Raw genomic sequence first — 27,177 nt, 5'->3', positions numbered from 1 at the left:
GCCACATACTGTACATGTATTTTCTCTTTCGAATTAGCACCATACCCCGGCGTGGTTTTCACATAAATACATACACCCGTTTAAAGCTCTGAAGTTCGGGAAATTTTTTCTTTTCTTGCTTGTGAAAGGTTAAAGATTCTTCTCGTCAGCCCATTGGGCTTTAAACCCAATGGTTTATGTTTTTCCCTCCATTTGGATACATCAAGTTTGTTATTTATATCATAATATAATCATCAATAAAAATTCTTTTCAAGTTTAGTACCTATTGAAAAATATTCAACAACAAAAACATTCCAATTTTGAATATCACTATTCCATGTAGAGTTATACCAAATGGAAAACAATTGCCAAATTTCACAAACTGCCAGAGAAATTTCAGATCTGAATCTGAATGGTGAAGTCTGATAAAACTTTATTGTATCATCGCAACATCATCAAAAAATTGTATTTTAAAATTAGCTGCTAACTATCAACAATCATCAAAACCCTTTCCAATCGGTAGCATCAGACGTTGAACCAGGTGAACCTTGAAGTAGCCTTACACCATCTTTCAACGCTGGTGTTCCCATGTGATGTGGCATGATACGTGACGTCAATGTCAGTTCATAAGTCTGTTCAGAAACATTTTCAAAACAAATGGTTTCTTTTAACGAAGAACATTCTGGACATTTGATTTCCAATGTTATGGTGTGACCGTTCGTCCCATTACCTGGAAGGGGTAGAGAAGAATTGATTTAAACTTGTATAAGAGTCTTATTTCTCAACGAGTTCCTACCGTAAGTTGGTCTAATGTCGACATCCCTCTTCTAATTTCGACATCCTTCTTTAGAGATAGCAATAATAGGAAGGTCCGAATGATTGAAACTAATATTCTTTGCTTAGCAATCAGTTGAGGAGTCCCAGTGAATCCGATCTTCCTATCATTCCCATCTCTAAAGAAGCATGTCGAGATTAGAAGAGGGATGTCAACATAAGACCAACTTATGGTAGGTAAAAGAAAGGGAAAAGGCTGCTTTTTGACATCACCTTCTTATCAAGTTTGGGATTGGATCACAAAGTAATAGACTAATTAAGGGCTCTGACCATGGTCAGAAAATTTGTTTAAGGATTTGAAGATAATTTTTTTTAATTGCGATTTTTATATTTTCATATTCAGGAATAGTTGGTCTAATCGAAAATGTATAACATGTCATAGTTTTGTTAGACAGAAATCTATATTTTGTATATGAAAAATTTATTATGGTCAGAGCCCTTAACTCTTTCATTTTCTCGTAGCAGAAATTCTTTATCCTGAGAACGATTCTTTCGGCAGCCGGGAGTTTCGATTCGCCGTAACCAAATGTAATTAAAAAAGGCATCGGACTTCTTTTTTTGCGTGTATTTTCTATTCCAAAGGTTTATAAAGGTTTCCTGTCTGAATTGCAAACCTCTAACAAACCGCTGGTAGTATAGGATATAAGCAGCACGAATCCGTTAGTGGATGTCAGCAGCCTGAAAGGTCTCGGGAATCAAATCTAATAAACTTACTCAACTGTTGCATATTGGTAACTTCAATCAACGGAGACTGTAACGGAGGAATTTGAATTTCATTGCCAAGTTCATGAACCATATCGAATGTCACTTCATAGGTGTGAAGAGAGGATAGCAAGCCAAGATCAATGGAAGCTTCGTTTGGTGAAATGGGTTTGCATTGAATTCCATGTGGTGATAATGACACATCTTCTGTGAATTGAATTTTCTTTCTTTCTTTTTTGGTGGTCTCTGAGGGAAAAATTCAGGTTGGATTTAGATTCGCTATAAATTAACTTTCTGTGGCTTTCGTTAGCCACACTCTCAGGCGAAAAAGTAGAAGCTCGGAGGTTTAGAAGATTTCATATACAGAATTTAAAGTAGAACGAACTATATATATAAGAACATAAGGCGAAAATAATAAGAATAAGTTAAGAACATCTTAAGTCTTTAAAGACTCTAAGACAACCAATTTCTTTGGGAATGGCATAAAAATACCTACAAAATGGTAAAGTTAAGAACATTTTTAGGCTTAAAACTTAAACAGTTTAAGAACATCCGAAGGCTTCAAAGTTTTTGAAAGTTCTTATAAAAAACATGTACCTTTGGCACCGCTCATTTTGAAGGATATTTTTGGATTTATATTTTTATTTTCTATTTTTCATTTCACTACATTCTTTACATCTGAAAAAAGAAAAACAAGTGCAACACACAAACAGTAGGAGGACCAACGTTGGGGGGGGGGGGACTTGATTCAAAAACGACCGTACGTGCGGTCCAAAATTAGGCCTTTGAAATCGGACCCTTACAGTACAGTGCACTTTCTTGAAGATTTTTGACCATTTTCAGGCAAAATATGGTCAGATTTTCCAAACTTTTACATCCTTATAATACAATTTTACTTTGCCCCTTACAGTGCACTTTGGGAAGCTTGGAAAAAGGACCCTTAAGGGCCTTGAGTGTACCCCTCCGGACAAAGCTAACCACCTAATAGAATGGAATAAAATATGTATTAATGGAAGAAATAATTCTAGTAAGGCGAAAATAAAAATATGTATTGTTTCCAGAAACCGGCCGGGTGAAAAAAAAAATTTCTGACCCGGCCGCAGACTTTGTGAAAAGTTTATACATTAATATTCAGGGCTTATTTCATACTATTTGTACATAAAAGTTATCTTTAAAGTTATATTTCAATGATCTTAAGTTATCAAAAATAGCAAAAAAAAAGTTTTCCGGCCGGCCGCGTGAGAGCTTTTGAAATTTGCCGAAATCCGAAAAATTATCACGCTGAAATTATTCCGTTTTAATTATAGGATAGCAGCTATCAACCAATCATCTCGAAAAAGAGAAAACGAAGAACAAACAAAGCTATACTGAAGATGAGTAAACGATAATTGCTTTCAAAGTTCGTCGCAAAATTTCTTTCAGCTCTTGCAAAAAAAATACAAACAAATCTGAAAAGAAAGGTCATGTGAACTTCAAATAAAAATAAACTGTTCTAAATGAATTCCTAAAATGTACATTGGCAGTTGGAATAGGATTTGATGTATTTGATCGAAAATTCTAGTAAATGATTTTGGATGTTTCATTTTATGGATAAAATGATGAAAGAAGTGAAGCCATTTGAAAACGACATGACAGGGGGAAAACAAAACAAAGAGAATATGACAACAAATTTCTTAAACGAAGGAGAGGATATTGGAAATGAGCCTGTAAATTTAACAAAGCCTAACCTGAACTCAACTTCTCTCTCATCCGAGCCGTTAGGAGGTGATCATGAACGCGTAAATCATGGAAAGAAAAGAGTTAGCTGGGCTCAGGATAATGAAGAAGCAACACCGCATGATGAGAAAGAAAAGGCTTTAAAGAAACGTGTCTTTTGTATCATGTTAACGTTATACGCACTGGCTTTTCTGGCTTCATTTGCTTACTGGGTCCAGAGCGGTGTTTTACCATACCTCACACGTCGCGTTGGAATGACTGCAGAGTTGTTTGGACTTATGGAATCGAGTTATGCATTGTATCAAATGATCACGTCACCTATATATGGTCGCCTTGGTGATATATTTGGAATTCGGATTTTATACATGTTATCTGAGATTTGTAGTTCTATAACGTTCGGCTCTTTAGCTTTTGCGAATAGTGTTCCTGCTTTATTTCTGACTCGTGTGCCGGCACTTTTTATGCATAGTGTTCAATGTTCTTATATGATTCTCACTGATATCTCAACCAAGAAAAGACGGGCGGATCTGATTGGTAAGTTGGGCGTTTTACATGGCCTTGGTATGATTTGTGGATCAGTAACGGGCGGTCTTATAACCCACGCCTTCGATGAACAAACAGCCGCCATTGTTGCTGCAATATCGAATTTACTTTCTGTATTGATCGTCATTATTTTCATTCCACAAAATACTAAAGATATTCGAAGACTAGTGACCGAGCTACAAGAATGTGATGCCTCACCGAGGCATGAGGTAAAACCTACAGTTAATAAATGTGATGAAACCTTTGAGAAAACCGAAATACGAAATACACCAACTAAAAACACTACATCACCTCAAAAACGAAAAAGGGCACTATCAAGAGGAAGTGATCAAAACAGTAAGAATATTGAATCTGAAAATGCTCAGTGTAGCAGTGCAATGTCACCAGAACATAACAAAAAATTTCACCAAGAAAGTGAAGTTGCCAGTACAGAAACCGATATACAATCAACGACTAAAGTCACCACAGATGACCACGAACAACAAATGAACCAAGTGACCATGAACCAAAACAATCGAAATGAACACAACAATGAAAACGAAAGTGAAAGTATACCAACATTCAAAGCAATGATTGCTGTATTACAATTCAAAAACGTGAAATTTTTACTCCTCATAAAAATCATCATAGCTTTTCCATTTTCTCTCTTATACTCGATGTTCTCGATGGCGATAATGGATTACTATCATCTTGGTCCGCGCGTTAACGGCTTGATCCTAGGCTATATTGGCATCTTAACTATCGTTGTTCAAGGTGTCATAGTTGGTTTATTTACTAAAAGGTTCACAGATGCTTTTATTGTCAAGACGATGATTTTTGTCAATACTATTGGTTTTCTGTTCTTGATTGTATCGACAGAAATATTGATTCTTGTTGTAGTTGTAATACCACTGGCAATCGGAGGTTCAGTATCGCATATAGTATTATTAGCAGTCATGACTAAAATTGTACCTCCTGAGTATAGTGGAACAGCTCTTGGATTTATTTTCGCTTTACATGCTATTGTACGCGCGGTCACGCCAACTTTGGGCGGGCTGACGTTTGCGACTATTGGTTGGCCGTTTTTTGGAGTCATCGGATACTTATTCCATTTTGTATTGTTGATCTACGTGACAATGTTTGGTAGAGATGAACAATATGATAGCTGATTTCTTTTCTACAAGAATCACGAGAAGAAATTACATTCAGACAATTCGCTCAATTCTCAAAATTTTCAATCCACCAAAATTAAATATTTCAATCAATATGAGTCATTCGGCGAAATTCTGATTCTCAAAGAACTATGAATATCCTTTGCTGAAGTCTTTGTACTAGTAATCTCATGGTTTGGATTGAAATTCTGATAATTCTGAAAGACGTCAATTTAGCAATGGAAATCAATCTGGAACTTTTAAAAAAGGTCTCAAAAAAAGTCATAGAAACACGAATCGAGTTTTAATCTGTTAACCAAATACAAAATGATGACTGTATTCTTATGAAATTCTGTGAAATTCACCCTAGAGGGTATTCTTAGGGTATTCTTACAATTTGGCCAATTTTCACCTTGATATTCTTATAAAAGATATTCTTATAAAAAAAGCGTGTATTCCATTTTAGTAAGAAATTCGAAAAAGGTGATGAATTTCCAAAGGATGGAAATTTCATTTTTGTGGGAAATTACAAAATCTCGGAGGGAAATTACAAAATCTCGGAGGGAAATTACAAAAGCTCGGAGGGGCTTAAATTACTCTCTTTAATTCGAATCTTTCTTTAATTCCAATAAATTTTTTGGTCCCTTGAAGATCGAACTAGAGAGAGTCGACTGTATTTCATTTTACAATTTTTAATTTTGGCTCAAGCTCAAAAAACAATAGAAAGTTGATTTTAAGATTGACTGGATGATTACTGACTTATTGAATTCTAAAGGTTTAAAGTCTTAGCTTGGGTTATATTAGATCGAAAACTTGGGAAGTTTTTCTCAGGATCATTGTAGGTCAAACATAAAGAAATACTTTAATAATTATTTTAGCAAAAAAAAAGAAGTTGATATTTTAAAGAAAGTATAAAGTGAACTGTATTAAAGAAAAAATTTAAAACTTACTTTTATTAAAAACAAACAAAAAAGTTATTGAAAAACAGAAAAATTTATAAATTCCAAGAAAAAGAATCATTATTATTATTTTACAAACACCAAAAGTGAATAAATTTTCCTCCGTATATGTTCCCAAGGGGTTCTCAAGTTTGTTTGATTTGTATGTAGGTCGGACAAGTTTAGAAAAAATTGGCTTACTAGCATCGTTTAGGGTTTTACTTTCATAAATATGGGGGGAGTAACTTGGATAGCCTTCAGATCATATCATTTTCTGGTCCTCTATTTATAAAATCAGAAGTCACACTACAATTTGTTTATATTCTGACATGAAGAAGAGTCTGTTATTTGGAGACGATGAAAGTTTTATACCTCGTTTAAACGCAAAAATAAAAAAAGAACCATAAAGAAAAGATGGTGTATACAAGTTTACTACGAATTCATAGACATTGTTAGGGAAAAAACACCTTGTAAGGAACGAACAGTTTGAAAATACAAAATAAATCCGAAAAAAGAAAAAATCTTAAAATCTAAAAACTTAAAAAAATGTAACAAAATGTCATCAACATTATAAAAACAATAAAAGTTCATAATTGTCTTTTTTTATTTCATATTTATTGATGTGAAGAAAAGTTCTTCGACTCCAACACATTCTCGTGTTCATCAGAAATCATTACCCAGTTCGTATCTGAGCTCATCATCATCATGAAATTTGCTCTTACAAATACGATGTTTGCGAATAATGAACACCAATATTGCAATTACCAGAACCAAAAGCAAAGCAAGGACAATCACAGCAATACTGGAAGCTGACAGCTTTTTCGATTCCTTGGATGAGCTAACCATATTGTAACACGTTTTACCTTCCCAGCCTTTGTCACAGTAGCATGTGTCCTGATCAGTGGCGAAGCTGTGGACGCACGTTCCATGGTCGCTACATTTGACTTGAGCATTACATCTCATTAACTCTTCATGCTGACAATGTCCCCCTGTGTAACCATGCTGGCATTGACATATGGCATCATGAACAATGACGGAACCATTCTGATTCAAAATGGTACCGTCAGTTGCGTACTCATCGTGAATAAGATCATTGTGGTAATTGTGTTCCGTGGACCCATCAATGCAGGTAGCATTATTTGAACATGGATTATTCGTTTTGCAGATGTTGGTTGGACCGAGCTTCACTTCGCAATTTTTCCCATCAAAACCGTGTCGACAACGACAAAAAGCTTGTACTTTTGGTGACCCTGCTAAAACTGTCTCGAAGCATTGACCACCATTTTGGCAATAGTTATCAATACAAAGGGTACATTTGCCAGTGTTTGTTGTTCCATAACAAAATGGCATTGCTTCTTGACAATAAGTGCCAGTGAAAGACGGCTTACACTTACATTTGAATTCATTCGTTGAGTTTTGGGTAGTTTGACACTCGCCACGAAAACTGCAGAGATGTTGCGAGCATTTAGTACATCCAAGATGAGTGACCAATCCTTCGATATCATAGTGAGGAAGCTGTTGCAGTTCATGTGTTTCATTACCGGCGTTGCATTTACCAAGGACTTGGACAGAATGATGAAAACTGTACTGTTCTAGGTATTGGATGACCCAGTCACAATCACAAGTCAAATTGTTATTGGTGAAATCGATGGTAGGGTAGGTCAGCTTGTTCATATATTTAAAGAAATCAGGTGAAATTTCGTTGATGGTGTTATTCGAGAAATCTGCATGTTCTAAATATCGAAAATCTCTCATTTGAATTGGTATTTTCGTTAGCTTGTTATTGTGTAAGAGAAGTTTCGACAATGAGTTTAAATATCTGAAAGTATCGGGTTCAATAGAGCTGATTTGGTTATAACTTAAATCCACGACTGACAGATGGGTCAATTTTTTTAGATTAACTTTCTCCAACGACTCAATTTGGTTGTGACTCAAAATCAAACTTTGCATATCGAACAAGAAATGAGAGTCCAGTAAACCTTCAATATTGGCTTTTGAAAGTTTATTATGTGATAAGTCAAGATTGGTGACATCAATTCTTTGGAAATGCAACTTTGATTGTTCTTGTAGTTGATTGCTGGATAGATTAAGTTCTCGGATGGTAATTGCATATGTAGTTACCAAGGAACTTAATTGGTTGTTGCTAAGGTCGATATGATCATAATTTGAAGAAGGGATCAGAAAATTAACGACTGCAATATTGTTGTTGGATAAATCTAAATATGAAGCGGTGACGCTGATATTGAGTGTACTTGAGATTTTGTTGTTATTCAGAATAAGGGAGTCGATATGGTTCCCTTTTAAGAAGGCGGCTGGAACGTTAACCAAACAGCTATGGCTCATAGTGATTTCTCGCATGGCAAGTTCTTCGAAACGTGCACTGAAATTCATGACTTTGAGATCACAATTGTGGGAAAGATCTAATGATCGAGCATCCATTGTGGTGAGATCTAGTTCTTTGAGATTGGTATTACGAAGGGTTAGAAAGTTGAGAAGACATGAGGAATCGGATGAAGCTTGGAATTTAGTCAAAGGGTTAAAACTGAGATCAAGAGATTTTAGCTTTCGGCAATCGTCAACGATGAATTCTGTCAATTGGTTATGGCTTAGGTCTAAATATTCAATGTTACTATCAATGAAATTTGGTGACTCTGTAAGGTTATTATGGGATAGATGGACTTCTGATAAACTTGGAAGATCGGTAAAAGTAATGTTGGTTAGTTCATTTCCAGTAGCATATAATTCAGTTAAACGTGGAAGGTGGCTTAGGTCGAGGGTTGTGAATTGGTTATGACTGATGTCAAGTAATTGTAGGTTGGTACGTGCAAATGCCTTCATCTCGAGTGACGTAATCGCATTCCCGGTTAAATTGAGTTCCTTTAGTTGTGAAAAATTATTAAAGTTGAGTTGCTTCAGACTGCTTATACTTGTGCCATGGATCGCGAAATATTGCAAAGGTGCTTTGATTAAATGTAGATCCTCAGTAATGGCTTTGACTGACTTATTTCCAAAGATTTCTAGATATTCAAGGTTATTCATGCCCCAGAAAGTATGGTGATTGACAGCTGTAGAGATATAGATGGATAAATGCCTCAGATTACGCGTTAAGGAGAACGGGTACGTTTCGTAAACTTCAATTGGATTATCGTGAAGATACAAATCTTCCAATAATTGAAATTGATCGAAATCTGTTCGGTAGATTTTCTTAATCTGGTTACCGTCCAAATGCAATACTTTAACACTTTTTGGAATGTCTTTTGGAACTGAGGTCAGGTTGGCATGACTGCAATCGACAAATTCTTCTAGGTCATCGCAATGACATTGGCGAGGGCATAATCGATACGAAGCCACTTGCTGCACCAATAAACATAAAACTACAAAATTCCACATGTTCGATTTAGAATTTTGTCTCAATCTTAATACACCATCCCACTTTGTACAAAAAACGAGTTTGACAGACGAATGGTGTTGATGAGTATGTGAAATACTTTTTTTCCTTTCCTACTTTCCGTCATTCGATCTAATTAATGAAAAAGCTCATTAAAAAAGTCATTAGTATTTTGTTGAATAAAGCAATTTCAATTATATTGCATTTTTCTCATCAACTCCAGCCCACTGAACTGAAAATATATAATAGAGTTTGCTATTGCCGTGTGCACTATACCGCGCCATTACGTAAGCTTTGGGACAAAACACACATGTTTGCAATAGCTTGGATGCCTGTCAAACAAACTAACTTATTGACTCAATATTCCGATGTAAATTCTTCCTTTTGAAGCATACACATTTTTTATAAGAACATCCAATATTTTTGAAAACTTCGGATGTCCTTCTTAACTTTCACCATTTTGTGAGCATTTATGTCCATTTTCCTTAAAAATTCCTTAAAACTCGCCTGGTGAGGAGAAATTTGACCTATCTTGTGTGTACATGAAATCTGTACTATTAACTTTTTGTGTACAATGGTTGAATGAATATCCGTTCTAGGCGTTGTTTATGAGATCTGTGGCCAGACCACAGTAATTATACAAACTGACAGAAAACGAGTTGACGTTTGCAGAAAAGTCGAGACCTTTACCGAGAAAAAGGTGAACTTTTTTACACTTCCTTGATAATATGGAAAGGAAATAGCCTGTCACGTAACTTTCGAATAGAATTTGATCCATCAGTATTTTTGTTATCGAGTACAAAATAGATGTTGCCGTGAAAAGTGACAAGTCTTACAGAAAATTTCTAACTTTTGTGTGCTCCTCCTTACGAAGAAATGCTACCGAACCTTTGCGAATTCTTTACAATCATTTAAAGTCATACAACTTGATGGAAATGTCAAAAGTTCCTTTTCAAATTTTATTTTTGTCACCTAATAGAAGTTTGAATGACATCTAACCAATCAAAATATTCGAATTGCACAACTATGAAATCGATTAGTTTTTGAAAAAAGTCGCAGGGCTTTTCTTCGAAGATTTCTTTTTTCCCTTTTCGCGGGGTGATTAAAGCAGGGCTATTATGTATAATCACCCCGTACTCCCTTTTATTTCTAAGCTAAATGTAATCAGCCATATGATTATGTCTAAAGTTGTAAACATTAACCTGTAATGCCCTCCCTGCCAACTCATTCATACAAAAAATGTCATAGAAAAATTGACGTCAAAATTTGACGCCAAAAAGTGACGTTAAATATTATTTCACTGTTCAAAATAAAAAAAGAATTATTTGAACTTTTTAATCGATGGTATAATGTCTTGTTGTTGTGGTGTGCCATGGATTCGTCTATATATGGTCAAAAGTTAAAAATCATCTTCGTTCACCCCTCCCTCCCACAACCAATCAAACCACCCAATCGAAATCCTTCAGCTCCCAGATCTACACCTTCGCCCAGGTATTAAATCTACATTCATCTCATTCTGTTTGTGATTGTTGAGGCATACACGTTTTTTATAAGAAAACATTTATTGAATCCTTCGGATGCTCTTAACTTTTTGACTTTTAAGCCCAAAAATGTTCTTAACATTTTATATAGTTTGTTCTTATAAAAAAACGTGTACGAAAATTGCTATTGGAATATAATGATCTTATGATGTCAAACTAAATTTTGTTCTTTAGGTATTCTTTAAGTCCAGAAATCCGTAATAAAAGCACAAGTTTTCACTGGATAAATAAAGCAGCTTTTGGGATGGGTCTGGAGGAGTAACCATTGCAAATAATCAACCTTAACTTAATATATATCGAAAAGTGCATATTAAATAGAACTATCATTTGAGTATATTCTTCACTATTCTTAAGTTCGATTTTTAGAGAATTTGTTATTTTTTAGAGTTTAGTTTTTAAAGTAACTTCTATTTTATCCTTTCAGTGCAAATAACAGTTCGCACGACCTTCAGCATAACTTGGAGAACATAGCTGCAGTACCGATACACGGTGTCATCGATGGAGCATCTCCTTTCCACATCTCATTAGCTTCACACAAAGAACGTCTGATGCAGAACGCTTTCAGAGGTAGTAAATTGACTGCTAGACGTGGAAGAATTTTACCCATTCACAGTTGTCGGTGTGACCCACCGAACGCCGCAATACGCCAACAACCCTCGGCAGTTCAAGTCATCAAATCTGATTCCTTTCAACCAAACGTCAGAAGGATTGCTGTTAGTCCGACAAAACCACGTCATGGAGTTGGACCTCTGTCCTCAGATACGGCCAAAAAGGGCCGTGAGCCAAAAAAGAAAGCCGTGATTGCCAAAAAAGCATCAGTAACGAAAGAGCGTAAAGCACTGCTCACGCCTATCAAATCTGATGATGATATTCTAAAGGTGGAAAACTCCAACAAAAAATCTCTTCAAAAACCAAAACCTGAAACCAATAAAAAGGAGAATATCAAGCCCACACTGTCGAAAGCAAACAAAATCGAAGTCGTTCCGACGATGACTGACGCATCAATGAATACAATTTTGACCGACATTTTACCTCAATACCGACGCCGTAAAAAAGACGTGAAAATATCCGATATCATCGACACGTTAGACATGATTATTCATCCTAGTCCATCAGAAGATATCGTCAACATCTTGCCTAAGAACCAAGTGAAACGTGTAGATCTCAAAGTCTGGAATAACCCACCTGTTCACCAGAGGTCTGTTGTACCATGTAAACACGGAAAATGTAAAAAACCTAAAATCTAAAGAAAGACTACAAAAAGGAACAAGAACATACTTTGAAGTTTCTATACTGTGACTGGTCAATAGCTTTTTAAACAAAAGACAACTCAGGCTCTAAGGACACCCCTGTATCACAGGCCTGATCGGTCCCCCGCCCAGGAAGATTTGGCTAAAATTTAGTCCCCGTTTTAAAAAGTGACTTTGATTTCATGCACTCCAAAACCATCCCCACTGGATTTTTTAGCTGGGAACAACAAGAATATACCCCCATTAGAATTTCAAACAAAAATTCAAAAATTTTCATCACCAACAGGGGGAGACCTTTTCCAAGGGCTGTGAGACAGGTGTGTCTAAGAGTTCTAAAATCCAATCACTTCTGTCTTTTCTTGATTAATCTTACAGTGATAAGTTTAAGAAATTCTGGTAAGAAAATGACTAAAACTAGACCATCTACTGTCATGTTTAGGATATCTAAATAAATTTTCCTATAAACCAATCTCTCATCGCTGAATTTAGCTGGGCAATGAATTTTTGTAACTATTGTAGATGAGGAGCTTGTGAAATTTCCGGCGGAACAAAAAGGTCAAGAAAAACTCACAAAATGAAAGTTCAATTTTCAAAAAGATAATATTTCTCATAAAAAATATTTATAAAAACATCTCCACATATAAAAACAACTTTTGAATAGGTCCCTTTAGATTTTGCTAAATTTTCGTTTTTGATCAGTTTAATATAAAAAACCTACACTTGAGTTAAATATGTGTAAAAACAACAATTTCTCACTTACAGTCTGCCAACAATAAAACATGTCTTTAAGCACGAAATTTTGCGATTCTCTGCAAGTACAGTAGAAGTTCGTCATTGGTTCGATAATCCTGGGACAATTTGTACCAATCTTTTTCATCGTCTACAACCTCCATTTCGAAAAGGTAATCACAGAAACGAGACACAAACTCCATGTGCACCATTTCCCCTGTACGCAAACAAGATCGGGAAAAGATTTTTTTTACAGATTATCGATATCCGTGAAATTTCAGTACTTAAAGCTATTTTTCCAATAGTTTGCTTGACGATCAAACGCGCCAAAACGACTAGAGTCTGGATAGTGCTTTTAGGTACCGCCTTTTTGAAATAGAGCAAAAACAAGTTGGCGCATGATCAGCGATTTTTTACAGGGCCTTTTTGAGCGGACAGTTTGTTTCGTCTCTCAAACTTTTCGGAAATTTTTATTTCCAGCGGAAATGTTTTAATTTAAATTGAGTGAACTTTTTAAAAGATGAGAGAGTTTGAAATACCTGTTAACCCAAGACTAACTTAAACAAAATTGAGTCTACACAATCAATGCATCGACAATGACATGCCTTATCACTCGTATATCATTCTTCTTTATCCAACTATACGTAGATAACCTAATCGTATTCCAACCTCACTCTTCAGATCTTAATTACAAACCACAATGAAGTAAAGCTCCTGGTGAAAACAAACAAACAAACACCAGTCTTACCGTACTTAAAGAAACCAGTGTTGTATCTTTCTTCCACTTTTGTATAGATACCACTCACTTGAAACAATTCATCTGGAATGAAATTTGGAGCTTTGATTAACATGGATATCCGAAACTTCGAGAATACGCATACAGACAAATTGCAATGCCGGGTGTTATAAGTCGTAAGCGCCGAAGTTCCCCTCCTTTTCATGAATAGTTTCATAGTTCATCCTTAACGGATAGCGGCTTCAAATATTTTCTCAACGTAGAAAAAGTAGAATTTCCATTTTAGACGCAACGTCGATTCTACTCAGCAAAGCTCACCAAGACACTTCTTTTCGTGATGAATTTTGATACAGAAATCCCTTTGAGATGAAAGAACTTTGAGAATTGCAATATATAAAATGCTCGAATCAAGTGTGAAGATTACGAATCTTTAAAGTGGACTACTTTCACCTGAAAATTGCTCTTTGATGAGGGCAAGCACTGTGAAAGATAATTGCACGAAAGGTTGAAGAAATTGATGATACGTCAGCAAATCTTCATGCATCACCAACTATAGAAGGTGAAAAAATTCAGAGATTGTATAGTTATTGATTAGAAAAGGTTTAAACACAAAGTAGAAGCCACTGCAGTTGTAAATAAACAATACATAACCATTCTGGAGTGATAGAAGCTAAGAATGCTCGAACTCACGATCATACTTTTGAAGCGGATTTTTGTCTCCTTAACAATGAAATTGGTTATGATACAAGTGACTTTTATGGACCTACCTGGTTATGCATTTAACACATATATAATTGATATCTACATAAGCGTGACCATTAAACAATCATTCAGAACACAAATAGTGACGATCTATTAAAATTAGTCGTTTGTTTCTTATAAAAAAACACGTTTAGAAACCAAAATTTCATGCTCTTGAAATATTCTTTCATATTCAAGACTTCGAGAGCAAAAAAACATCTCTTTTTAGCTGAAATTTACCCCAAATTTTTTTTCCAAGAATCGAGCTCCGTCACATTCGAGGGTTTATAGTTATGCATCTTTGTGCAAAAAAATCATAAAGAATAAAAGAGCCAATCTCGAGAAAAGCTAATACCTAAGTAATTGATAGTGTGCTTATAAAAAAATATCGAATTTGGCCAGCTTTTCTATAAAAACATGTCTAAACACAAATATTCTTTAAAAGTAAGCCCTCGTGAGCAAAAAAAACATCTATCTCATAAAAAAAATTGAGTAATTTGACTAAGAACATTGATGTATGCTTATTAATAGTGATTCTTATAGATAAACATGCGTTTTTTGAGCCAACTACAATTTTTTTACAAAAATCTGCTTGAACCGTATTTTACCTATGATACCTTACATTCCTGCAAAAAATCTGAAAAAATTAATGATCCAATTTTTCACAAAGTCCAAAAAACCCATTTTTTAGCCGCTTTTTGGCCCAAATTTGCCCAAAATCTTTTTTGAAAATCGGGCTCCGTCACATTCGAGGGTTTATAGTTATGCATCTTTGTTCAAAAAATCGTAAAGAATGAAAGAGCCAATCATGAGGAAAGCTAATAACAAACGAACGAACGAACGAACGAACAGACGAACGGACAAAGGTTAATTTATAGGACCTCCACCGGGGTAGGTCCAAAAAGATGGAATAGCTTTGACATAAAATAATTTACCGTAAATGAAAACGATACAAACACGAAAGAAAGAACATCACATTTACCTCATAGATGATTTCATTGTTCCGCCCATCAAAATCTTCTTCACCAAGGGCACTGTTGATTTGTGCACAACGAGCTAACCGTTGATGATAGTTGTCCATAAAACCTGTCTAGAAGACAAAATGTAAAGTTGATACTCTTTAGTTCGATCTTGAAGGGACCAAGAAAGTTCTTTAGAGGATTCAAATTACAGAAAGCCTCGAGTAAGACTATTAGTTTAACGTCAAGTTCGGATACACTCTGGTTAAAATGGTGCAGAATCGAACAAGAAAGAGTGGAACCGTTCACATAAAAAGAAAGTACCATGAATTTTTTCAAATGGAAAACAATCTTCTATTTCGATCGATTTCAATCAAATATACTTTCTCAAAACATGAATGAATAAAGATTTTTCATAGCAACCCCTAAATGTGGAATAAAAAGCTCAATGAAAGATGCAAGGGATAATAACAAGTTAATGCTAGCTAGTAAGGCTAACAGCGTTCCCGATACCGTCGAATTACATTTCGTATTTACTCACCTCTTGCATTTTGATGTAGCCCATAGCAACAAAATGATCCATTGTCGACGTCAAGGAGTCCGAAATTTGATTGAATGGCTTATGAAAAATAAAGAGTACTCAAATGAAAACAAAAGCAAAGTCTTTTTGAGAAATTCATAGCATATTGTCCGTCCAAAAACAAATACTCAGTAAATGATCATAGTGGGCAACACCCCTCCAACCCCCACCTAAAAAAAGTCACCCCCACCTTCTTGGGCAACCCCCACCTGATTTAAAAAAATCTTCCAACCCCCACCCGAAAAATCCAATTTCATCTGTTTCTCAAATTTTAAAAGTTTTTATTAATAGATTTGATTGAAACACCCTCACCAGTGTTATATTAAATTTGTATACATTATACTACAAATTGGGATGTTTTTCTTTTAGGTTTTTTCAAAGTTTTTCTTTTTTTGTTCAACTGAAAGATACACTCAAAACTACACAACCCCCCCCCCCCCCCTGAAAATTTCCACCCCCACCTGAATTTTTTCATCAACTCAACCCCCACCAAATTTGAAAATCGTCAACCCCCCCCCCAGAAACCTGGGGGGGGGGGTGCCCACTATGATGATACTCAACTGAAGTTAAGCCAATAAAACTTAGCTTAGGAGCTAATGAAAGTATCATTATATAGTTTGTAGATTGTATAGCCTCTTTCAGAGGCAAAAAAAATTCTTGGTCTTCAGATGAACAAAATACATTTTTGTAACACCACAGTCGTAACGTTATAGGTTGAAAAAATTGTCCTAATTTGTCCTCGCTTCTCTTACTTAGCGTAGAGCATTCTTATAGTGACACGTTACTTAATACCTAATCGAAAATTTATATGACGTTGGAAAATTAACAAAATAGATTTATGTACTCACACAATGGTAATCAAGTAGGAAAGAAACCATTTCACTCAAAAATTCTGCTTTCTCCAAAATCTGAATAAGACAAAAACAGAAACAATCAGTCAGTATCTAAAGTAATAAAAGGTTTTATATGAAATACAGGGTCAAAAAGCCTGAGAATGATCCAATTCGCCGAATCGATAAACACTCAGTGAAAACGCTCAAACTGAAATACACTCAAATGATATCAGCCTCTTAACCATGAAAAAGCTGTAAAAAATCATTCGCTACAAGTCATTCTATACCTTGCTTCCAATAAAGGTTATTTGATGTGTACTTGGAAATCTCAAGATTTTTTCACCACCACATTCAGAAATGATCGTACAAGCTGTAAAAAAAGTCAACGTATAAAAATAATTACGTCGCAAAAAAAGAATAGGACGTTTGTCACAGCACTATGCCTTTCAGTCTTACAATAACAAGAATATCGAGGCAAACATAAACCGAATATAATAAAAAAATTGCACCAAAAGTCTAGAAAAATTTATAACGTTAAAACCTTAAGACATATGAAGAATGAAGGAGCCAGAAGGAGTAATGAAAATTTGGCTCATTAGTAAAGAAATTTGTTCTATAAATCTTCAGGAAAAGAAATTTTATACGTAAGCAAAGAACTTTACCTAGAACTGCCCTTGTCATGAATGTATGCACCATCTGAAGAGGAAAAGAGGAGAAGCTAAATTAAAAAAGTCTTCAAAAAGAGGTTTCGTATGACCATGAACTAAAGAAAATTGACTGACGAAAGATTTACGAATCGTAAGGTCTGTAGGTCTTAGGAGCGTCGCAACCAATGCCGCCCTGTTTTTGATCCCGCTCGGGGTGTGTACGTAGCAATAGAGTGATGGCACTTAATGGGTTAAGAATTTCATTTGATCTAATGACTCCGATCACCGTAACATGAGTAAACCATACAGGCATTCAAAAAAGTTGATTTGCTTCATTCTAAACGAACAAGGAAATCCTTACTTTCAGAGAGTGTTGATAAAATAAGGATGCTTGCTTGATGGTTGATAATTTTGGTTTGATCTTATTGTCGACTTCATGAACCGTGATCAAATCTTGCTGGTGAAGAAGTTGTATAGCGTGCGATGTTATGTCGATAGGTTCACCGCAGAAACCAATGTTCCTAGAAACAGTTTAAAGTAAGTAAGGATAGTTTGAGAACCGCAGTTAGCATAAACAAGAAATTATGTAAGAAAACTTTTTATCTACTAGCCTTGCGAGGCGGATAAGGAAGTTTCTCTTCCCTGCAAAGAGTTTTTTTGACAGGTTGGATATTCCTTTCGATATACGACGGCCAATGATCTGATCTAAACCCCGGATCAATGTTCAAAGTAATAGACCTTATCAGAGTTTTTGATTTTTCTAAAACAGCGATGCATTGTGGGATTGTTTCGGGGGTATTACAATAGAATTCCCTCAAGGAATTCCTAAGAGATTTCTATTGTAATACCCCCGAAAGAATCCCACAATGCATCGTGTTTTTTTTGGAAAAATCAAAACTCCGATAAGATCTATTGTAGTGCCTGAAACACTCTTACCGTAAAAAAGGGGCTTACTAAAGAATTCTAACAATAAACAAGTGATACTTTTATGGACCTACCTGGTTATGCATTTAACACATTTATAATTGATATCTACGTGACCTGACCATTAAACAATCATTCAGAACACAAATAGTGACGATCTATTTAAATTAGTCGTTTGTTTCTTATAAAAAAAACGTTTAGAAACCAAAATGTCATACTCTTGAAATATTCTTTCATATTCAAGACTTTGTGAGCAAAAAAAAACATCTATCTCATCAAAAAATTGAGTAATTCGGCTAAGAACATTGATGTATGCTTATTAATAGTGATTCTTGAGTGTTTTTTGAGCCGAAAAATTCTTTTTTTACAAAAATCTGCCTGAGCCATCTTTTACCTACTTTCATGCAAAAAATCAATGATCCAATTTTTCACGAAGCCCAAAAACCCGTTTTTTAGCCGTTTTTTGGCCCAAATTTGCCCAATAACATTTTTATTTCAAAATCAGACTCCGTCACATTCGAAGGTTTATAGTTATGCATCTTTGTGCAAAATATCATAAAGAATGAAAAAGCCAATCTCGAGAAGAAAAGCTAATACCTAAGTAATTGATAATGTGCTTATAAAAAATATCGAATTTGGCCAGTTTTTCTATAAGAGCACGCCAAGCAACTAAAAACACACATATTCTTCAAAAGTAAGCCCTCGTGAGCAAAAAAACATCTATCTCATATAAAAATTGAGTATTTGACTAAGAACATTGATGTATGCTTATTAATAGTAATTCTTATAGATAAACATGCGTTTTTTGAGCCAAAAAAATTTTTTTGCAAAATTCTGCTTAAGCCATCTTTTACCTATGATGGTACCCTACTTTCATGCAAAAAATCAAAAAAAATTAATGATCCAATTTTTCACAAAGTCCAAAAAACCCGTTTTTTAGCCGTTTTTTGGCCCAAATTTGCCCAAAAAATTTTTTTTTTGGAAATCGGGCTCCGTCACATTTTGGCCACCACCATTTTGCACCTTTGTACCAAAAATCAAAAGATTCCTATGATTCAATCCTGAGAAAAGTTGGTAACAGACGAACAAGCGATTATGCAAAGCTCAACACTTAGTGTTTTGAGCACTCTGGTGAAAACAACAGTCTATGCTCACTTACACGAGCCGCACTAATGAGTCCTGGGAAGGACGAAACACGTGTCTGCGGATAGATGTATGAACATACTTAGACATTTCTTTCAGTTTTTCCGTCCATGCTTCAACATCCTTCGACAAATCTTCTAACGAGACCCCTTTTGTGAGACGGTACTTGGTACACAACAAACATGATACAATGTGTACAGGTAAGATGTTTTGTGTTTCCAACATGTCTGAAGGTGGAACAGAAAAAAAAACATTAAACAAACTAACGATAGTAATCTTCATATTTGAAGTTTATCGTAGCTTGGATGACGAGATTTACGTTTTTACGATTTTACGATAGCCAAACGTAAATCTCATGATCCAAGCCACGATAAACTTCAAATATGAATATCACTGGGTCGATAAACTCAAACCTATAGTAATCTACATTTTAGGAAAAATTTAATTTGGCTGATTTTTAAAGTTCTTAAGCTTACCAAAGTTGAGATGTCTTGAGATGAGATTGTTTTCTTCATGAACTTCTTCTTGTTGGTTCAAATCTTTTGCAGCTCTTACCAACGACTGAAAAATCAACCAGAAGAAAACGATATACTCCACTTAAATTTTCTTTTTAAAAAGTTTTATGCAAGAAACAATCAACTTTTCTTCTATTTTCCTAATCCTATATTTTACACCTTGCTTTCTTATCGGATGGTCTAAATTGCAACTACGAGTTGGATTTAACCAAAAAAAACATACCAAGCGAAAAAAAATGAAATATAAGACCCCTTATTTTGGTGCATTTTTACACATTCTGAAATTTGAATTTTAAATTAAAGGCGTATGACTTGAAAGCTCAACTTGATCAAATTTAAAAAAAAATCATTCAGAAAAATTTAAGTGAGACTGACAACTTTATAATAAAATTAACATTGGGCTCAAAGCAAGGCCTGATCTTGACCATCAAACGTACGCAGTTTTTTTGATACCTGGGTTATAAAAATTCCGATTGTACAAAAAGATAGAAAAAATTTTACCTTCAATTTGACACATCTTGAAACGTTTATATGCAGTAGACCAAAATTGGAAACGCTTCTCCACAACGAAAAGATAAGAGTCTTCAGTGTAAAAGATCCATCCTCAGATGAAAATACCTAGTAATAGATAATCAGGCTGATTGTGTCTGAAAATAAAATAGTTTCATGACGCCATACAATAGCCTCAAACATGTGAAACTTTCAAATGTATGAGTCAGAAGTATTGCTTGATGAGTGAGAAGCTTCCTTGGAAGACATTTCTATCAAAGTTTGTTCTAAACACCCGGGGGGGGGGTACTTAGGCAAATGGAAGGTACGGTATGTGCCGCCCTTAAGGGTACCTTTTTTGGATTTCCAAAGTTCCGTTAAGGGTCAGAAAAATCTGAAAATCAAATTTCAGTCCCACAAATGGTTGGAAAAATAGGAAAATTTCAACTTTTTACCCCCGGAAAGATCGAAATTTGGTCAAATTTGTCCCGGTAAGGGTCGTAAAATTCACAAAATTTTCCTTTGTTTTCTTCATTTTAGTCCCGGTAAAGGTCTGAGGGTCGAAAGTACCCCCCCCCCCTGGGTCTAAACATAATCACTTAAAACTTGGCACAAAATGGAATTTGCGTCAGTTTTTTGTTAGAAATGTTCGCTTCTTTTGTCCAACCTTTCTTCGGGACTTACAGTTCTTCAACAAATTCATCAAGAATCTTACTCTTTCTTTTGATAAAGTGATACAGCTCACCAAAGCTCTGCCCAAACGACTATCTGATTAAGAGAAAAAAGATACCATCAAAGCATTTCCTCTACCATCCTTTTAATCACAAGCACCTTTTTATATTATAAGCTTAGTATCTTTAGATCAGATCTTTTAAACGGTTATTTCTTTTGCTTTAAACTTTGAATGGCTACAAGGGGAAAATGAAAATTTCAAACTTTATTCTAAAAGACTTCAGTGTCAAAGCTCTATGTTAGACGGCCGACGTCTATTCCTAATTGTTAGAGTAGGAAAAAAGTTGACAACAAGTGGGCAACAAGTTGGCAAAATTTTTGCAGTTAAAACCTTTGCTTGGAACAGATTGAAACGTTTAAAGGAGGAAAATGCATTGACTTTAGACTGTCAACTTTCTGCCCACTTCACAATTCATAATTAGAATAGGCTGGACAAAAAGTGGGCCGTCTAAACTACAGTTAAAAGGCATACCATTATTTCTTTGAGCTTTGAGACAATAATCCATGATGTTTGGTTGTGGTTCAGTATCATATTGATAAGGCCGGGTAGGTATCAGGATACTGTGCCCCTTTTTCAATGCATCCAAGAGAATCTTTTGATTAAAAGCATGAGATTGTTGTTAACCCTTTAAGTGCCGATGTCGTATATATACGACATGGGCTATATAGGAGGGCGAAGCCCTCCGGTAATGCCCAGTTTGAGTTAGAAATCGTTATTTTTGGTCGAACTCGTAGGAATTAGATTGTCCTTTATGGTCAAGCAAAAAAAAATTCAAAAGTGAGTCTTTCCAGCGAAATTTTAAGCAAAAAAGTCAAAAAAATGCAAAAAATTGACAAAAATTCACTTTTTTGAGATTCTGACCGTTTTTTGACTATTTTTGGTCAACGAGTGATCCAAGAACCTCCAAATTTGGCCCTGTTTTACTTTATTCTGTCTTCTAGTGAATTGATTTGAAATTTTACCACTGGGCACCTTTTCATCAGTTCAGTCAGGTCCGCGCAGCGGGCCTGACTGCTTTAATTCCCTAACCTACCCCCCCCCCTTGGCCGCCGCCCACCACGCCCTTCCTAAATCGGGCGGCGCCGAAGGCGCCCAAAAGAAAGAAGAGACTCTAAGCTATCCAACGAGCTATATACGAGCTTCTAATTCCTTCTAGATCAGGAGATATAAGCCCTTAAAGTTTGAACTAGCGATTTTTAAAAAAAAACTTAGAAAAAAGGACCTTGGCACTCAAAGGGTTAAACAAGCCAAAAAGTAAAGAGCTATTCCTTAGGACCTGTGAAAACATTTTCAGGATTGGATTTTCTTGCTCATTTGAAAGAAGATTTCTATTTGGAGACTTTTTTAAAAGGGGTAAACAAATTAGGATCAAAAAAAATTTTGACCAAAAGAATGACGTTCCAAGCAAAAAAAGGGAAAAAAGTGCGTAAAAATATGAACTAATAAAGAAATTTTAAGCGAAAAGTGTATTATAGAGAGTCTCTTACTTGAACATGCGGGATGGTACAGCCACTTAAAGCTCGAAATTATGTCTGATCTAGTGCAGTTTTTAAGATAAAAATTGATATCAATCATTAAATAACAGGATTTTGTGCTTTAAATGACTGTATCTCGCTGTATGTTCAAGTAGTGGCAATTTCAAAACAAAATAAAATGAATTCATGAAATCCCACATTGACTAGTAGTAGTAGTAACATCTGAGAATTCATTAACATTTTGCTCACATACCTCTACAACATCTTTTATGCTGGATTCACTTTCTTTCTCATTTCCCATAAAGAGGAAACCCATTTTTCGCATAAAGTATCTGAAACAGAAATTTTGTAGATTCAAGTAAGAGCAATTTACTTAAATCCAATCATGGAGTAAACGATTATCAAATTCAAATGAAGGCAGAGACTGAAAGAAAACTTACCTAAGGCGTGCGAAGGAATTTCAAATGGAAAAAACAACAACATAATATTAAGTATACACACCTTACCAAAGAAGACTTGACACAATCACCTAGAAAGCAAAAAATATTTTAAATAAGAGTGATATCGTTTGCTTATTCATCAATTTTAATTTAAAGCTTTTCACATTGGATTGACACAGATGTGGAGCAAGACTGATCAGAAAGAGGAAAAAACAACATTTATTGCTTATCAGCATAATATAACAATAGACAGACACTGTGCTGATATGAAATATGTGTCTGGTATGAAACGGGAACACTTATGTAAAAATAAGACCTTTAAGAATGGTTATATAGCAGTTGAGAGAAAAGCCCATGCAATCAAAAAGCATTATACTAATAGTGAAAAATAAAACATCGATACCTTTCAAAACTGTTGTTGGGATCTGGTAAAGAAAAGGAATGAGTTGAATTAAAAATGATCGAAATAAAAAGCTAATGTAAAAAATTGTATTTTTTAACTACAAATTTAGACTGCAATCCTGATCACAATGCAATAAACTAGATAACAACTTTAGAAGAATCTAATGAAATATTAGATGTAAGCACTATAAGATATAAACATTTAAGAAGTCAACAGAAACCGATTCAATATAGCAAGCTGAGAGGATTAACATACCTGAGTATCAACACATGCTAAGTAGATATGCAGGAGAACTGACCCAAAAAAGCTTTCCTCTGAATGAACAAACACAACTGGATGCTCTTTCTAAAATCAAAGATTTATAACTCGAGTTACAACTCCTCAAATCAATTCTAAATTAAAATCTACGATTAAAAAAATGCCAGCCTCGCAGTATTAGAGTGGAAAGTAAAAGTTTGAAAATGCATGTTGCAGATCTTATTTGTTCTGTAGTAGACACCTAGAAACGGAAACAAAGTGAGGGAAATCATTAGTTCTAGTGAAAATCAGTTCTTTTCTTTTTAGTTGAACATTTCTTAGAGGTAACCTCTACCCCTTAATTGTACCTTTCTAGCTGCTCTCAATGACAGTTGATCTGATCGTTGAACGCATATTGCATTGAAATAACTTGCCAAATTCTTCATGGTATGCCAAGTGAAGAAGCTTAATAGAACAGTACACAAAATGTTGTTTTTTATACAGTAACGTCAGCTAAAACAAGGTTTAAAGTAGGAGTGTCATGTTAATCAGATATATACCTTACAGTAAAAACCGAACAATGTTATGGGAGGGTTGGTAGGGGTTCGAAATACCGTTTTCCCGTCAAAATTTTTGCTGAATCCCGGAATCCTGAAAATTGGAAAAATAATGACACCGTCACACCGGCTTGTACAGGGCAAAAATGTACCTAAATACCGTCACCGTCTGATTTTAAAATACCGTTTTCCCGTCTCTTTTTTTGTCAAATCTCGTAATACCGTACTAAAAAAGGGTCAATCCCGTCACACCGTAAAAGTACAACCCCCCCCTGTTATGTGTAACCTCCTTTCATGTAGGCACAGACAAACCAGATAATTTGAGTAAGATAGACAAAATAACAAACAAATTTACCAATGTATAAAAGATGGTTTTGAGACTTCATCTAAAAACAAATAAAAATTTATTGGACTAACAAAAAGTACAATAAACTCAGTTTCACAAATTTTTTGTCTTCTTTCAGAACTTTATCATGTAGAAAATTAGTGATTTTGAAGGTTTTGCAAAGGCATTTGTTGATTTTAAAAGTCAGTAAAGAGATTGACACAAAAATTAGTGGTATTAGTGTTATGTACACTTTCACAGCTAAATAATCTAAAATAAAAATAGATAATGAGAATACTGTACATTAAAAATAAATCCAAATTATCATAATTTGTAAGAATAGTTAAATATTTTTCACCTCTTCCATTGAATCTTTGTTTTTCTTTTGACATAAAGACAAGAGTGGGTGCTATCCAATGTAGATAAGACTTCCTGAGATAAGAACATAGAGGTTGAATCAAAACACAAGTTTAATAGTTTGTAAGGTTACTAGTCCACTAAGAAAAAGTGTTGCAATTTGGCTTAATCCTGATGAAAATCATCAGATCCATTCAATGAAAAGTTATTTTATTATTTTTTGTACAACAAAATGAACTGATCTGATTCAAAATATTCTTTGCAAAGTTTTGTTTTCCTAATACCTGGTTTTTCTTGTGATATGATCAAGCAAGTTGATTGTTTTGGTGCTTGACTGAGTGACAGGGGCATCTGTAAACTCCAGCAAATTCTGTAAGAACATATATTACAAAAAATCTGAATTGAATCAAGTTAGAAAGATACTCATGGGTGCCTAAATTGGATTAATAAAATGTACAAGGTTAAGAGTAAAAGTAAAAAATTTTGGCCGAAAAAGGAAAAAAAGGATGCAGTTGATGATACTTCACAAATTAAAAAATGAGGGCGGGATTGAAACATATCCAAACATTTGAAAGTATGAAAGCTATTCCAAACTGTTTTTGGGCTTTTTAGCAAATTCAAATCATTAAGCACTCATTAGTGTTGAACAGAACCATTTAGAAGGTGGAATACAAATTAAAAGAGAGACTTAGATTTATTATTTAGAACTTTAGGAAGGTGGAATGCATAAAACTACAAGGACAACTACGATTATTCTTACCGAACAACTCTTGCAAGAATAAATAGTATACTCTTTTGATGGATTCTTCAAAACTGGCAACACCAAGGAAAACTTCTTTGACTTTTGCACAGCTTCTTCAACCAATAATGCCTGAAAACAAAAAAAATATTCAGTTTGATTGTCAATTTTTCATCTTTTTTCCTTTAATTTTCTTTGGATAAAAATGTGCATTCATAATATTCAATCGTAAAGAATTGTATCTTATAACGTCCTTTGAAACCCATTTAAAAGTGATTTTTTTTTTCATAGTCATACATTTTCATATCAGAAAAACAAATGTAAAACAAACATTTTTGTCTCTTTTTTGTCCTCTGTGTGAAGCAATGTTGCGTCTTCTGTTAATTCTTGAAAATTCTGTTCCTATTTCATCTAGCGCTGGTGCTGATTCAAATTCTATTGCGTTTACATTTCCTGAATTGTGTGTTGACCATTTATTGATTATCTTACTTGCATTTATTTTCTGCATTTTTCAATCTAAAACTAAAACAAAATTCAATAATTCAACTAAAGTTCAGGTGCTTGAGGCAAATGATGGCATAATAAACAGAGAAAAGTAAAATACAACATTATTTTTCTATTTGCTGGATAATTGCTTACTTTCATTTTATATCTTTCTAGAGCTAAAGAGGATTATCTGTATCAATTAACCCAACAAATATTACTGGTGACAATCAGCAGCCAATCTGGAAGGCCACCAACAAGAATAATTTAATGGAAATTGAAAGTTTCAAAAGTCTGGACGCCAAAGACTGCAAAGCTATGTTGAGTGGTGGCTGATTGTTCCTTTTTGGCGAGTTGCTAAGTTTTGGTAACTTGAATGCGATTTTAAAGATAAAAAAAAAATGAAGACATTCTAGTGTCAGACGGATTCCATTTTTGCCACAGGGCACAGGCATGCTTTTTTCAAATATTTTTTTTATTCTCCAATGTTTTTTCGTTTTTTCTGGAAAGCACTTTTTCAAACAACTTTAAGGGAAGAAGGCTCTCTGGAAAGAGGTAAAGCCACAAAATAACATTAGATACTTACTAAAGCAATCTTTCTCTATCATGAGCTTCTGAAATAACCATATATAAGGCCTGTTACTGTATCTTTTCTACATTCTATAAACAAACAAAATTTCAACCAAAACAAATCAAAAATCCACATTTTAAGCTTGATAATAAAATGTTCTAGACGGTAATTACTTTCTTGACAGTATACATATCATATATCAGTCAATTAGATTTGCAAAGCTCTATCAACTTTCTAGATCAAACGTTTACTTGATTTGGACTATCAATAAACGCTTTGAAAACCGAATCTATGATACTTAACTGTACCGAACAGGATTACCCAAAATCTATCATCAAATTGAGGAACATTGATATCAAAAACGTCAAAACGTTCAAATATCTCGGAGCTTCCATTCACTTTGTGAGGAACCGAATACCGGTGACATTGAGATTAATTACCGTATTCAACAGCCGACTAACGAATTCGCAGAAATGACCAACCTTCTTCAAAATTTCAATGTCCATTTGAAAACTCGTATCATCTTCTTAAATAGTTATG

The 27,177-nt window shown here is 34.7% G+C and overlaps 5 protein-coding genes across 6 annotated transcripts; 2 read left to right on the top strand and 3 right to left on the bottom strand.

The window, feature by feature from the left end:
* Positions 1–388: 388 nt before the first annotated feature.
* LOC136812593 (adipose-secreted signaling protein-like) lies at positions 389–2,195 on the bottom strand. Its single transcript, XM_067069122.1, has 3 exons — positions 2,113–2,195; positions 1,528–1,761; positions 389–709 (listed from the first exon to the last, which is right to left on the bottom strand). The coding sequence occupies exons 1-3, from the start codon at positions 2,126–2,128 to the stop codon at positions 480–482; spliced, it is 480 nt and encodes a 159-aa protein (XP_066925223.1). The 5' UTR covers positions 2,129–2,195; the 3' UTR covers positions 389–479.
* An 864-nt stretch (positions 2,196–3,059) lies between these two features.
* On the top strand, positions 3,060–4,922 carry LOC136812540 (solute carrier family 22 member 18-like). Its single transcript, XM_067069068.1, has one exon. It carries the CDS (start codon positions 3,090–3,092, stop codon positions 4,920–4,922), a length of 1,833 nt encoding a protein of 610 aa, XP_066925169.1. The 5' UTR covers positions 3,060–3,089.
* Positions 4,923–5,846: 924 nt separating this feature from the next.
* LOC136812591 (slit homolog 1 protein-like) lies at positions 5,847–9,337 on the bottom strand. Its single transcript, XM_067069119.1, has one exon. It carries the CDS (start codon positions 9,230–9,232, stop codon positions 6,506–6,508), a length of 2,727 nt encoding a protein of 908 aa, XP_066925220.1. The 5' UTR covers positions 9,233–9,337; the 3' UTR covers positions 5,847–6,505.
* Positions 9,338–10,514: 1,177 nt separating this feature from the next.
* LOC136812594 (uncharacterized) lies at positions 10,515–12,044 on the top strand. The gene is made up of 2 exons (XM_067069123.1): positions 10,515–10,721; positions 11,196–12,044. The coding sequence occupies exons 1-2, from the start codon at positions 10,603–10,605 to the stop codon at positions 12,016–12,018; spliced, it is 942 nt and encodes a 313-aa protein (XP_066925224.1). The 5' UTR covers positions 10,515–10,602; the 3' UTR covers positions 12,019–12,044.
* A 558-nt stretch (positions 12,045–12,602) lies between these two features.
* Positions 12,603–26,106, bottom strand: LOC136812592 (glycerol-3-phosphate acyltransferase 1, mitochondrial-like). 2 transcript variants are annotated; one of them, XM_067069120.1, is made up of 24 exons: positions 25,915–26,106; positions 25,605–25,715; positions 25,129–25,214; positions 24,846–24,919; positions 24,518–24,548; positions 23,974–24,070; positions 23,624–23,713; positions 23,369–23,390; positions 23,027–23,054; positions 22,779–22,857; positions 21,522–21,642; positions 21,033–21,085; positions 20,330–20,446; positions 19,790–19,874; positions 19,396–19,540; positions 17,608–17,767; positions 17,262–17,295; positions 16,887–16,969; positions 16,615–16,674; positions 15,728–15,805; positions 15,210–15,317; positions 13,937–14,036; positions 13,499–13,570; positions 12,603–12,967 (listed from the first exon to the last, which is right to left on the bottom strand). In XM_067069120.1, exons 1-24 carry the CDS (start codon positions 26,089–26,091, stop codon positions 12,807–12,809), a joined length of 2,172 nt encoding a protein of 723 aa, XP_066925221.1. In that variant the 5' UTR covers positions 26,092–26,106; the 3' UTR covers positions 12,603–12,806. The 2 variants fall into 2 exon arrangements, with proteins under 2 accessions (XP_066925221.1, XP_066925222.1); XM_067069121.1 differs by lacking the exons at positions 21,033–21,085; positions 21,522–21,642.
* Positions 26,107–27,177: the final 1,071 nt, after the last annotated feature.

This window comes from Clytia hemisphaerica, unplaced genomic scaffold (assembly GCF_902728285.1).
Source record: "Clytia hemisphaerica strain Z4C2 unplaced genomic scaffold, Clytia hemisphaerica genome assembly, whole genome shotgun sequence".
Classification (NCBI taxonomy): Eukaryota; Metazoa; Cnidaria; class Hydrozoa; order Leptothecata; family Clytiidae; genus Clytia; species Clytia hemisphaerica.
The sequence above is the reverse complement of the archived record's forward strand: the minus strand, read 5'-3'. Positions and strand labels throughout refer to the sequence as shown.